Below are 13760 nucleotides of genomic sequence, written 5' to 3'. Positions count from 1 at the left end.
GGAGCTGGGGGTTATAACCCCAATGTGATAGGTGCAAAGGACACCGTTGGGGATATTTACTACAAGACTTACACCGAAGAAGAGCGTGGGGACGCTCCTCATCAAGCCCCCTGGAGTTTAAAACAGAAAGATACTTTCATCGAGTTCAGCCCTGCGCGCGAGTGGTTCCTGAACTCTTTTACACCTGCTGAAGTTCATCGGCAAAGGGCGAAACCTCACGAAATGTTGTATCATACTTATATTCTTGGTGAGGCCAACGCTCGTGCTGCCAACCATCAAATAGTTCGCGAATGGCGAACGATGGTTAGGGAGCGCGCCGACTGGGAGGCTTATCGCGAGCGTATGCTGAAACGTATTGCTGAATTCGAAAAGTCGAAAACTGCGTTTGGTGAGGAGAGAGCCAAGTTTGAGGCTGACAAGAAGGCTGAAGAGTGGGGCCGCGAGGGGCTGCAGAAAAAACTCCACAATGTTGAGGAGCAACTGGCCAAGGAGAAGGCCGAGTTTAAGCGTATATGCGCCCAAGACAACGATCGTGCTTATGCGCTACGACAGAAGATCGTTGATCTTGAGGCTAAAGTTGCGGACTTGACCTCAAAGGTGGAGGAAGCGCAGGGTGAAAGAGCTGCCAAGCAGCAGATGGATGTTAGTTCTACTGACTCTCGCTCTTCCCTTTTTTGTTCATGAGATTTCTTTAAGTCAATTCTCAAGGCGTTTGCCAATTTTTAGGTTGAGCTGACTGAAGCCAAGGTGCAATTGTCCAACAAGGACAAGGATCTCCACGCCAAGGACGTTGAGATTGCGGAACTCAAACGTCGCTTGAATGAGCAAATCGACAGATGCGAGTCTTTGGAGATTGACCTTGAGGCTGAGAAGGTCAAGGCTGCTGATGCTGAGGAGGCGCGTGCTGTCAGCACTGCTGCGCTTAATGTGGCCCAGACAAACTACTCCGAGACCCAAGGCATCGTTGATACGCTTGTCTCGGAGGCTGAATGGATGCGCACTCGAGGAGTAGTGCTGGTAAGTGCCTTTGACTTATGCTTTTTCTTGTTGAGAGTTTTATCTTTAATGCTTTTTGTTTGTTGTGAAGGTTGCCAACTCCATCCTGAATGCGAGCGAGCTAGACCGCGCCGTAGCGGCTTTGACAAATGCGGCGCGTGCGGTGGGTCATCGGGGAGGCTATCTGGAGTGTGCCGATCATGTTGAGCAGATGCTTGGGCAGGAATTTGACATAAGTCATTGCTCGGTGACGGAACATGCTGATGCTGCACTGGCAAGCGCTGAAAGCTCCTATGACAACCTTTCCTTGCCTATCATGGAGTTGGTTGTTGAATCGTTGAAGAAAGACGACTGGTGCCAGCGTCTTAAGGCGGTCCTCGATCCACCAGTTACCGTCGAGTTGTCCGACGAAGAGCCAGTTGGTGATGATGGCGGTGATGGTGATGATGATGGCGACGATGATGATGGTGAAGATGACGGCAACGATGATGATGGTGATGATCGCCGCGATGAATAGGATAGTTTGTTGAATAGGTGGATGATAGGCATTTGTGCCTTTGTAATTTCTTCACACTATGTACAATGCTGCGCATTTGCGCAAGTTTTAAATGAAATGAAACATTTTGGTTTTTTCCGTTGCAATTATTGCATTGCTACAAAAACTTTATGTTAAATTAGTTCGAATAAATGGAAGCGTTTTTTAAGTATCTAAGGTATCCACCCGGTCTCGCGCTTTGTTCGTGGAGGACCTTGGGGGTGGTTTGAACAACCCTGAAATGCTGGAGTGTTTTCGCGCTAATCAAAAGTTTAGCATGCATTTGTAACGAAAAAATGTAATAGAGAAACATGTCGTATGTTTTCATTCAAGTCAGAAATGGGCGCTTAGGCCTTCGTACATAATTGCTAATGGCTTGTAGCCGGCGTATTGAATTGAAAGATGGCGCAAGGCCGAAATAGATTACATGTAACATTTGCGCAATTGTTGCGCATTCCAAGTTCTTGGTAAGATGTGGCCATCTAGGGTGCGCAATTTGTAGGCCCCTTTCCCCAGAACCTCATGAATCAGATATGGGCCTTCCCATTTAGGTGCCAATTTCCCTGGGCGTTCCGCATTTGATGCTTCGTTGTCGCGAAAGACGTATTCCCCTGGATTGAAGGTACAAATGCGAACCCTTGTGTTGTAGTACCTTTCCAGCTGGGTTTTGTACTTGGCCTCTCTGATTCTCGCGATTTCGCGTCTTTCTTCTAACAGGTCCAAGTCTAGGCGCCTTTCCGCTTCATTGTCAACTGTGTTGACCGTTGTCATGCGTGGCGAGGGCAGGCCAATCTCCGCCGGGATTACCGCCTCTGAGCCATAGACCAGGCTGAAAGGGGTCTCGCCGGTACGCGTCTTTGGCATGGTCCGATGAGCCCATAAAATGCTTGGGAGCTCATCAACCCATCCGCGCCGCCTTGTTCCTAATCTGGCCTTTATCCCTTCGACGATGCATTTGTTCACGCTTTCCACTTGTCCGTTGCCTTGTGGGTGCGCAACGGATGTGAAAGTGTGTTCGATGTTCATCTCCTTCATCCATTTCTTAAAATCGTCCGAAGCAAAGTTGGTGCCATTGTCAGTCACGATCTTGAGCGGGAGGCCAAATCTGCATATGATGTGCTCCCATATGAATTTGCGCACAATCATAGCTGTAGTGGATGCAAGGGCTTTGGCTTCTACCCACTTTGTGAAGTAGTCGACAGCTACTATGATGAACTTTACGGCGCCGGGAGCATCGGGGAAGGGTCCCACCATGTCGATTCCCCATTGCTGAAAGGGCCATGCGGTGGATACGGGGATAAGATCGTTTTTAGGGCGCAGCGTTTTTGGAGAGTGCCTCTGGCAAGAGTCACATTTGCGGATCTCCTTCATTGCGTCGACATGCATACCAGGCCAGTAGTAACCGGCGCTCATGATCTTCGCGACAACCATCCGTGGTCCGGAGTGTATGCCGCAAATCCCTTCATGGATTTCCCTTATCAGATAATTCGCGTCCTGGGGGTCCACACAGCGCAGTAGTGGCCCTAGGAAGGATTTTCGGTACAAGATACCGCCGTTCATTTCGTATTGCAGGGCCTTGTTTTGGATCTTTCTTGCTTCCGCTTTGTTTTCGGGGAGCAGCCCCTCTTGCAAGTACTGGATGATCGGGGTCATCCACGATGTTTGCCCTGTTTCGATCACATTCACCTGTCGCAGCAATATTGACGGGTTCTTGAGTACCTCTATCCTTACATCCTTGGCGAGATGTTGAAAGGAAGTCGAGGCGAGTTTGCTCAGGGCATCTGCGGGCTTGTTTTCTGAGCGATTGATATGTATAACTTTGTGGGTTTTGAATTGTTGGAGCAATTCTTTCGCTTGTTCCAGATATAAAGCCATGACTTCTCCCTTCGCGTCGTATATGCCATTTACTTGACTGGCTATCAGGAGTGAATCAACATGTGCGCGCAAGTTTTTTGCTCCCATCTTGATGGCGAGGCGTAAGCCTGCCAGAAAAGCCTCGTACTCAGCTTCATTGTTGGTGTTTTTGAAATCGAGCTTAATGGCGTAAGTAAACTCGTGCTTTTCTGGGCTCACTAGACGTAAACCTGCTCCCGCGCCATCTTCATTTGATGCCCCGTCAGTGTAAAGCATCCAAGTCTCCTCTGTTGTATTTTCCTCGGGAGTCTCTATCATCTCGCATTCCTTGATTTTATCAGCCGGCACTTCTGTGATGAAGTCGGCGAGGACCTGCCCCTTAATGGCTGGGCGCGGTCTATACAAGATGTTATGGCCGCCCAGTTCAATGGCCCATTTTGCTAACCTGCCTGACGTCTCAGGCTTCTGTAGTATAGTGCCAATGTGGAAGTTTGTAAGCACAGTTATCACATGGCCCGTGAAGTATCGGCGCAGCCTTCGGGAGGCGTGTAATAGCGCAAGAACCAGCTTTTCCATTGTGGAATATCTTGTTTCTGGGTCTGTGAGTACCCTGCTGACGTAATAGATCGGGGTTTGCACACCGTTCCTGTCTACCAACAATACTGACCCTACTGCCTTATCCGAGGAGGACAAGTACAGCACAAGGGGCTCTTTTTCAAATGGTGCCGTCAGGGTAGGGAGTTCGATCAGACACGCTTTCATTTGTTGAAAAGCTGTTTCGGCTTCCGGGGTCCATTTGAACTCTTGCTTCTTTACACAATTGCGCAACGTGCTAATGAAGGGATACGACTTTGCGGCGTGATTGGAGAGAAAACGATTTAGCGCGGCCAGCCGGCCGGCTAGTCGTTGCATTTCCTTGATGTTTCTCGGTGAGGGCATTCGTTCTATAGCTTGTACCTTCTCTGGATTCACCTTGAAACCGCCGTTTGTGACAATGAAGCCCAGAAACTTCCCTTCTTCCATGCCGAAGGAACACTTGGCTGGATTTAGCTTCATATTTACGCTGCGCAATGAGTTGAACGTTTTTTCGATGTCTTTCAACATTTGGTCCTCCTCGGGACTTTTCACCACTAGATCATCGATATAAACCTCAATATGCTTTCCAATGTCGCCTGCGAAGGTTTTGTCCATCAAGCGTTGATATGTCGCGCCTGCGTTCTTCAGACCAAAAGGCATCTTTGTGTAGCAGAAGATTCCAAGATCTGTTCTGAATGCTGTCTTGTCTTCATCTTCTAGCTTCATCTGCACTTGATGGTATCCTTTATAGCAATCCAAAAAGCACTTCCATCGGTATGGCGCGAGAGAATCTATTTTTTTATCGATCTCAGGCAAGGAATAGCAATCCTTTGGGCACGCCTTGTTGAGATCAGTGTAGTCTACGCACATGCGCCATCCGCCATTTGATTTTTCGACCATCACAGGGTTCGCCACCCAACTCTGATATCTTACCTCTCGCAGGATCCCGGCTTTGAGCAGCTCACATACCTGCTCGTTCATTGCTTTTGTCTTGTCTGCCCTTAGGCTGCGCCTTCTTTGGACCTTTGGCTCGACAGATGGGTACGTGTTTAAGCAATGCTCGGTGATGTTGCGCGGGACACCGGTCATGTCTGCCGGCGTCCAGGCAAATATATCCATGTTTCGAAACAGCAGTTGCTTTAGACGTGTTCTGATGTCTGACGAAATGGCGTGGCCAATTGTCACGGTCTGCTCGGGGTATTTTCGATTTAAAACCCATTTCTCCGGCTCGGTCGTGGAGACCTTTGCCGCCTTTGTTGGGCGCAGCTCTTCGGTTGACATTACTTCTTTCTTGGCATATATGATTGCTACTCCTGTCTTGGTTGGGAAACCTATTGCAGAATGAGGCATTGAAGTCACCATGTTTAGCTCGCCTTGTGTTTCCCTCCCAATAAGCACATCATGCCTCGATTTCACTGGCATTACCATGAAGTTTACATTTGTTGTTCTTGAGTGTTTCCCGTCAGAAAGCGTGACGGGGAAACTGATCTGTCCGAGAGGAAAAACCATCTCGTTGCAAAATCCAGACAGAGGATAATCGACAGGTTCGAGTCGCGCTTTATCCTCTTCATCCAGCTGATTGAAACATTGTTCATAAATGATGTCGGCAGTACTTCCCGGGTCTATGAATATGTAGTCAGTTTCATAATGCCCGATTATGCCGGTGATGACCACAGGACGTGTGGCGCGAGGTCCGCCGCGCACTACTGGAAATACAACTTGCTGCTCTTGCCACGAAGGTTCATAAGGGCGTTTGCCTTTCTCTTTCGCGCTGTACCTGGGTCCGTTGACCATGTGAGTCTCTAGTCGTCGGACCTTTTTGTGGTTACCTTCATCATGGCGCTGGAGTTGACGGGTTTCCTTGCGTACATTCTTCACTAAATGGCTTAGCTTGCCGCTTTTGAGCGCTCTCTCGATTTCTTGGCGCAAGCTGTAACAGTCGTCGGTTAGGTGCCCTGAATCTTTGTGAAAATCGCAGTACAAGTTAGGGTCTTGCCCTTTCTTGTTTGTCATTGGCCTTGGCGCCTTGAAATCGACATTCTCCGTCATCAATACCTCCTTTGGAGTTTTTGTGAGCGGAGTCCAGTGTTTGTCACGATTGTCGTCTCTGACTGCTTTCTTGTAACCGATTCGGTCAATCGTTTCTCGCGCATCTTCTCTGTAACGTGGCCTGTCGTCACGGCCTCTGGGTCTCTCAGACTTCCAGTCATGACTCTTGTATTTGTTGCGCTTGTTGTTGTTGTCGCGCGTACTTCTTGAAAATCGATCTTCTGGGTAGTAGCCCTTTCCACCAGCAAGGGACTCCTCAGTTTGCGCGACGATTTTTGCGGCTTCCATCAGTTTATCCCACTCCTTCGGCATTCTATCTTTGCCTGTGATGGTTCTAATGAGACTATCGCAGCGTATAGCCTTTTTGAAGTGACAGCGCATGAGTTGCTCACTGACGCCGCCTATTTCCAGGCACTCTTTGTTAAAACGCGTGATGAAGTCCTCCAGACCTTCACCATCTCTTCTCCAAATATCTTCTACTTCGGCTGTGTCGCGTTGGTAGCGACGTTGTTGGCTAAAGTAGCTTAAGAATTGCGTCTTGAAATCTGTCCATGACTTAATCTTTCCGGGCGGAAGGCTGTCAAACCAGGCGCGAGCCGCTCCGGTAAGAGTTTGAATGAACAGGTGGCACCACATGGGCATGTTCCAACCTCCCATGCAGCCTACACTCGTGAATGTTCTGACGTGATCGTCTGGGTCAGTCAACCCATTGAATTTCCCAACGGTTGGGGGTAGCTTCTCTCGTGAGAGCGGTGCGAGTGCGATTTTCGGGATAAACTTGGAGTGTTCCGCAGCTTCCGCTGGTCTGTATGCCAGGCGGAAATCTCGTTCAGCTTCTTCTGTATAGCCAATGTGTTGTCTTGGCTTATAGTACTCATGGTTTTTTGGTAAACGATTAAAGACTGATGATTCTTCATCACCTTCCCATGTAGGATCATATGGGTCGGTTTCTTCCCATTCATTGTTCATGTTGCGCGGCGTGAGCCGGCTGTGAACAGGGCCTCGTTGAAGGTTCGACGGATATTCATAGTAACTATCCGTTTCCCCTCTTGTATCGCGCGTGTCTTGTACGCTTAAACGTCTTGTAGGGGGAGGCCTGTTGGTTCTGCCTTGTATATTGGCTGGTGGTGGCATTTGGCGCACCCCCTGACTCGGAGGGGTGACCAAGGACGGTTCTGCCGTCAAAACTGCTTGCTGCGCGATGAGCGATTGGTATGCTGCATTGATAGTGGCGATGTTCTTGGCATACCACGAGGCTGGGGTTTCGCCTTCTGGTAAGCCAAGTAATGCAGATACATTTTGAGGTGGCCCTGTGTTCGAAGGTCCTTCTCCGTTTCCTGGGGTGACCACTTGTGTGATGCGGGTGAAGCTCCCGCGCGGACCCCCAGTATTGTTGATTTCAACTTCGCCGATTTCTTCGATTTGTTGGGCTTGGAAGGTTTGGACTCCTTCACCCAACGCCGTGTTAGAGTTGGTTCCGAAACCGAACTCTGGGATGATTCCTTGACCAGTCATAGTCGAAGGAAGGAAAAGATGTCAAAAGCTCAAATAAAAGAAGATGAGGGTGGTTATAGAAAAAATCGGTGGGCGCCAATGAAGAAACAGTGATCTAATTAGAGAGTTAATTAGATTGGTTTATGTTCCTTTCATGTTGGTTAATCTTCTTAAAGATATTTAAGCTCCGACTTGGTAATCTAACCTGCAAAACAGAACACCGTTACTCGTTAAGAGGGGAATGTGGGGGTTTCCCTCTTAACCAGGCTCCGGCGTGAGAATAAGCGACTGCTTTGAGAGTAATTAAGTGTAAAGAGTGAGAGCCAAGAGAATAGAATGTTTAACCTGTGAAGTAAGGTCTCTATTTATAGCCGGAGAGGTGTGAGGGGTTATGGGCTGATGGGCCTTGGGCCAGAAGCGGACAACAAAACGGATATGCTCTTTGTCTCACTGGCGTCGACCGCTTAGTGGCTTCTAGATGCTCGTTGGTGCTGGCGCACCTTGATTGGAGCCACGTGTCATTGTTGTCGGCCTTGTTGTCCTTCTGTCATCAGCAGACGAGTGGAGATCGTGGGACAGTTGTCTCCGTCCTCTGATTGGTGCCATGTAGGCGTCCTTGTGTACTTCTCGTCAGGCGATCGTGGCGCACGATTGACCAGAGCCTGCTAGACGCTCATTGGCTCCTTTTACTGCCACTTGTACCTTGTGTACCACTGTAGGTAGCCGCGCGCTTCCCTACCGAGTGGCTCATTTCTTCCATTGTTTTATGTTAAGTGCTGATATCTGGGTTTGTTGTGTGCATTCCCTCGCGCGGGATAATCGTAGAGCGATGTAGGCCGCGCAAGGTTGTTGTTAACACCTTGTTGTGTTAAGGAGTATGGTCTCACGCGCAACCTGATCTGAGGTTTGCGCGACTTTTTGCGACTTTTTGGTACCATACCATACCGGTACTCACCATATATATATTCAATATGGTATTCCGTTTTGGGTTTAACAAAATTTTGGTATCGGTACTATACGTAGTATGATACCGGTTTAATACACTACAAGTACCATCTCATCCCTATTCACAACTTCACACAAACTTGGCGGGCAACAAAATTAAAAAAAAAAAACAAGAATTCGGATTGCATTACAGTAACCAGTTGAAGAATGTGAAGTAATTAATAGGCTCAATTTAAATGAAGCTCAAGTTGAATTATAGAGAGCTTGCCAGCCCACTAAGAAAGTTAAATGGGCCACAGAGAAAAGGGTGGCAACAGTTCTTACTGGGTTTCGCATACGACGTTCGTTAATTATCCAAGGGTGCTACTTTCTACACCCCCCCTATTTACTTTTTTCACCCCCCTCCTCTCACATACTTACAGGTGGGGCCTGCGTGGGACCGACAGTTTTCCTCTCACAAGGGGGGGTGTAATCAGGAAGGAGGGGGGGTGTGTATAGAATGGGCCTTATCCAAACTTACAAAGCTATGTCTACGAAGCTTTTTAATTAACCTCAAGCTTGTGAACAGTACACTTGCCACATGGCAGTGTACTGTTGGCTGCATCTGTTTATTTTTTCTCCATTAGCCCTTCTTAATGAGTATTTATATACTTTATTATTGGAATGTGTAATGAATCATACTTCATGGCTTAGTGGTTGCTGTGTTTGCTGGTCTGTATGTAAACTTGGGTTCGAGTCCCGGGTATGGTTTTGGGGTTTCACATGACACGCGTCTCTGTTTTTTTTTTTCGATACACGCGTCTCCACTGCTTTCTTCTCACCTTACACCTGGCCGGCTGCTTCAGTATGTCTGGCATCATCTCCTCCATAATATAGTTAATTAGTTCATGTTATAAATAGTGTTATCAAATCCGAATTGATGCGATCGTTTCTTTCTTGTTTTGTATTTTTGTGTGCTTTGTGTTTTTTGTTTCTTGATTTATTTGCAATTTAGGTAGACGTTAGGTTAATTTACAACTAGTCGGGTCTCTGTGTTTTACTTTTCAAATCAAACGGAACGTGTAATAGTTAGTAACCACACACTTATGCTTATTGTTGTAAAAATCTCGACTAGGCGCCGATTGATCTCGATCAATCACAGTTAATCCTGATTAATCGCGAGTTCACACCCCACCTGCCGGCTAGTGATTAACGATTTCTACATCCATGCACATTCTAGATCAGAGGCAGAACCAGAGGGGGGTCAAGAGGGTCTGTTGCCCCCCCCCCCCCCCGACATAGAAATTTGTAAGATTTTATATGTACAATCTGAGATTTTTCTAGGAAAAAACATGTTTTAGACTCTCTAGTTGTAGTCGGTAGAAAAGAGAGTCTTATGATACTCCCTGACAAAGAAGTTCTGATTCTGTCACTGTTCTAAATACAATACCCTAGCTATCTAGTTTACTTGAATTTCGCATGACTTGACAACAATAAAAAAACCTGTCACTTCAATTTCAATAGGATGGCCAAAATGTAACCATAGAAACCTGAAAGCTTAACTTACCACATGGATTTGGAGACGGGGCGTGATGCTAGTGGTGTACAATTGTTTTTTTTTTAACCGGTCCAGATTTTTAACCGAATCGAGTTTTTTTTTTTTTTTTGGCAACAAAAAACGGTTTATCAAAAACCTGTTTGATGTGATGGAAACCCGAACTGGTAACAACTGGTTCGAACCGGGTTTAAAACCTGTTTGGGCCAAAAAAACGGTTTTGGAAAGAAAAAAAAAGGGTTTTAACCGGGTTTTTGTTATAACCGGTTCGGTTCAAACCGGATTCAAAGATCGAAAATAGGAACTGGCCTACATACCGCCGGGTCGGGTTGAGCCCAAACCGGTTAAAAATTAAAAAAAAAAAAAAAAAAAAAAACCAAATCCGGTTTTTTCCGGTTTCAAACCACAAACTGTTTTTCTTTTGCCTACGTGACGGTGTGACGCAACTTGCGCTCATGTTTGCTAGTGCCACGTGTTTTGTTTTGGCCTACCACAACCGCATGTCTCGAATCCTCAACTTCACATGAAGGGACATCATTTTATACACTTTCATACCGTTAGGCCAAAAAACTTTGGTTCTATTCACTATACAAATTTTAGATTGGTAATTATATTGAATGGCAATGGCAATGGCAATTCACCATTATATGGGCAATTCACCCAATGAAATTACATTGGAAGCAAGTAGCGCTGCTACCGGGACCTTGGAAGCAAATAGCAAGCACTCATAACTTTTTAATAAAATTTGGGTAATGCGTAAGGATACTATAGTCCTGGAAGAAGCAAAGTGATTGGTATCTATGGGTTAGAAATCGGTCGAAGGAGGTATCTGTGAGACTATGAGAGTGGAGGAGGTTTCAGATCTTCGGCTAAATCATGCGTGTGGATTTTGGACTGTATTATTGTTTTAATCTTGGTGTGGTATGTTTGTTTATAATAATTGTAATTTTGGTGCTAGCACCTTGCTAGCATGAATACAAATTTTCTGTTGGCCGTTAAAAAATAAAAACAAAGTTTCCGTTTTCGTTCTTAACTGCCTCAGCTAAAATCTACTACTTTCATACACTTCAATACATATCTGCCAATCATTCCTAGAAAAAAACAAAACAAACACACATGCCACACGTTTTTGATCTGTAACATGAAGCCGTGCCATATAAGGTTACTCTGCTGTGGCACCATAGAGGGTAGGGCGGTGTTCCCGCTTATCCCAAACTCCAACATCAGCTTCCATCGCCTCCTTTGATTCCTCTCCCCTCTGGCACCACCACCGCACTTCACCACCCTGCACCACCATCTCTAACCTTCCACCTCAGCCCATCTCACCCTCTTGGATCGCCCCTGACCATCCCGACTCCACTCCCCTCACCCTTAAGGAGGTGCAATGATTGTTGCCCATCTCTCATCACGGACTAAAATTTCAAATATATACTCATCGTCATAATTTAAACAAAAACAACACAATGCAAGGGTACCGAACTAGTCTTTTAAGCTAATCACCGTATATTACAAAACAGAAATACTACATGTAAAATGACGCAAAAATTATGATCTAAGCACCGAATTGGAAGAACAAGAAAATAAAGACGGTTTTTTCTGTAAGCTAAACTTCCATTTTCCAATGAGGATTCTACCAATCAACAAAGATTTGCTTCTGAGTTCTCATGGAGAATCAGGAATACAATCGCCCCACCAATGCTTCAAGCTATGAACAATGTCAAACTTTCTCTTAATCTTGATTAAAAATCGCTCATTCGAGTTTCAAAACCACATGTTAAAGCCATGGTTCGACACGGTTCAGCTAGCGGCTTTCCCACTCCCAAGTGTGAGCTCCAAATCCTCTGCACCAACTTCATGTATCCTCTCGCCTTCCCATGCTTTCAACGTACTGCTTTCAAACTCAAATTCAGAACCCGGCCCGTTTTGCACCACCAATCCATTTTGAAAAAACGGTTGCTGGCTTGCGGGCTTCACAAGGTTAAACGTTGGTGAAGTCGGTGCAGCTGAGGCAGTCATGGTCTGGAAGCTGACCCATCGGCCCGAATCCACAGTGGAAGCATCGGATTCGTCGCACTCCGGAATCGTTGCCGGTGGAACACGGTGGCGGCGAGTAGGGCTCGACGGAGCAGAGGCGGCGAAAAGTGGGTGGCGGAAAGACTGTAATGCACTTGTGGAAAGCATTTCCCAATTGGGTTTCCGTTTTGTTCCACGGCCGGTTGGGGATGATAGAGGTGGTGTGACAGGGGCGCTGTTGGATATCCGCAAAGGGGGTAATGAAGATAAGTTGCAGAGGTAAGGGAGAATGTAGGATGAATGGTTAGGTGGGTTTTCGCAACGGGTTGGGCTTGGGAAAGATGATGATGTTGGGCTGGCATGGTATGATGGAGCCGGGCTCGGGAACGCTGATGACATTGGGCTCGGTTGGATTGATGAACAAGTACTTCTGTTGGTTGACATTCCGGCTATTTCACTTGGAGGCGGCTTACATCCCTGTAAGAAAACAAAGATTTGATAAATTAGGCATTATCAACACAAGGAATTCAAGCATTTTTGTGCAAAAAACGATAAGTATTAAAGCACAGTTTGATCATTTAAGGCCATTTTCTCTGCAAAATTGAGTAATAAATGCAGAAAATCAACTACATAAAATCAATACATTCAACACCCATCTAGTATTACACCTGTATTTTGCTAAAAATCCATCATAAATACCTTAAGGTCAAAACAAACCCTAGAATAACCATTAAGTGAATCTAACTCAAGTCACCCAATGTTAAGTTATTCAATCAAACAAATGACCACACAACTAATATCACTAACCAAATCATCCTAAAAAGGAACAAAAACAGTATCTATAAGTCACCAGATCTAACAAAACCAAACCAGATTTATTAACTCTACAAAAACAACAAACCTTAGGATAAGTGGTTCCATCTTCTTCAACAACCCAACCAGCTTCAGCACAAAGTGCTTTGAGAACCTCGTTATTGTCACAGTGTTTGGGGAGTCTATAGTTCCCCTGAGATCGGAGACCGGCGTAGATCTTGGCGGCGATGGCTCTTCGTCTCCTCTCACGTCTCTTGTTGTTCTCTCTCTCCTTCCACGACGGAAGACGGCCGGTTGAAGCGCCGCCGGTCATGGTTTGATTGCTCCGGCGACTCTGTGTGGGTTCACGAGGACTTGACTTGTTTTTTGATCCAATTTGTCGAAATGAGATTGGTCCGTTTGTGTTTACTTATCAATAATCAAGTTTTGTATATTGACAGTTACAACCCTCGTTTATGTCTAAGTTTCAATCTTGACCTTTATATAGTATCATATCACACTATAAGTGCTTGATGAGGAATTTGATAAGGATCAAGTAGGGACAAGCATTTGGTACCGAATACCAGTATTGTACCGAGTCATTTTTTGTACCAATTCGGTACTCACTTTTTGTATTTTTTTGGGATTGGTACTTTCGGCTAGGTCAGTGGCGAAGCTTGAAAAAGTTCGGGGGGTCGGAAGGTAACGGATCTAAAAAAAATTTTCTATCGCGTAGTTTCGAGGTGTATGTTCGGGTCGGACATCGGTGATTCGGGTCGGGTCGGGTCAAACATTAATATCAAATAAAAAACGCTCTCAAACATTAAAACGTAAACATTGTTTAACAAACAAATGAACAATTTCACCCCTAATTTCTACCTAAATCACATAAATTGAAGCCCTAAATAAATTAAACCTAAAGATAAAACACATACCTTGAAGATTGAAGAAGTACTAAATCGATTCCAGCCG

The 13760-nt window shown here is 45.9% G+C and overlaps 1 protein-coding gene across 1 annotated transcript; it reads right to left on the bottom strand.

The window, feature by feature from the left end:
- Positions 1 to 11447: 11447 nt before the first annotated feature.
- LOC110908961 (BES1/BZR1 homolog protein 2) lies at positions 11448 to 13200 on the bottom strand. Its single transcript, XM_022153963.2, has 2 exons — positions 12898 to 13200; positions 11448 to 12473 (listed from the first exon to the last, which is right to left on the bottom strand). The coding sequence occupies exons 1-2, from the start codon at positions 13120 to 13122 to the stop codon at positions 11781 to 11783; spliced, it is 918 nt and encodes a 305-aa protein (XP_022009655.1). The 5' UTR covers positions 13123 to 13200; the 3' UTR covers positions 11448 to 11780.
- Positions 13201 to 13760: the final 560 nt, after the last annotated feature.

Source organism: Helianthus annuus, chromosome 14 (assembly GCF_002127325.2).
Source record: "Helianthus annuus cultivar XRQ/B chromosome 14, HanXRQr2.0-SUNRISE, whole genome shotgun sequence".
Taxonomy (NCBI): Eukaryota; Viridiplantae; Streptophyta; class Magnoliopsida; order Asterales; family Asteraceae; genus Helianthus; species Helianthus annuus.
The sequence above is the reverse complement of the archived record's forward strand: the minus strand, read 5'-3'. Positions and strand labels throughout refer to the sequence as shown.

Bases quoted from the DNA above. Each gene is read 5' to 3' on its own strand.
- LOC110908961 (XM_022153963.2), bottom strand. From the start codon at position 13,122: ATGACCGGCGGCGCTTCAACCGGCCGTCTTCCGTCGTGGAAGGAGAGA. The intron at 12,474-12,897 runs GTTTGTTGTTTT...GTTTTCTTACAG, and splicing joins ATGGAACCACTTATCCTAAG to GGATGTAAGCCGCCTCCAAG.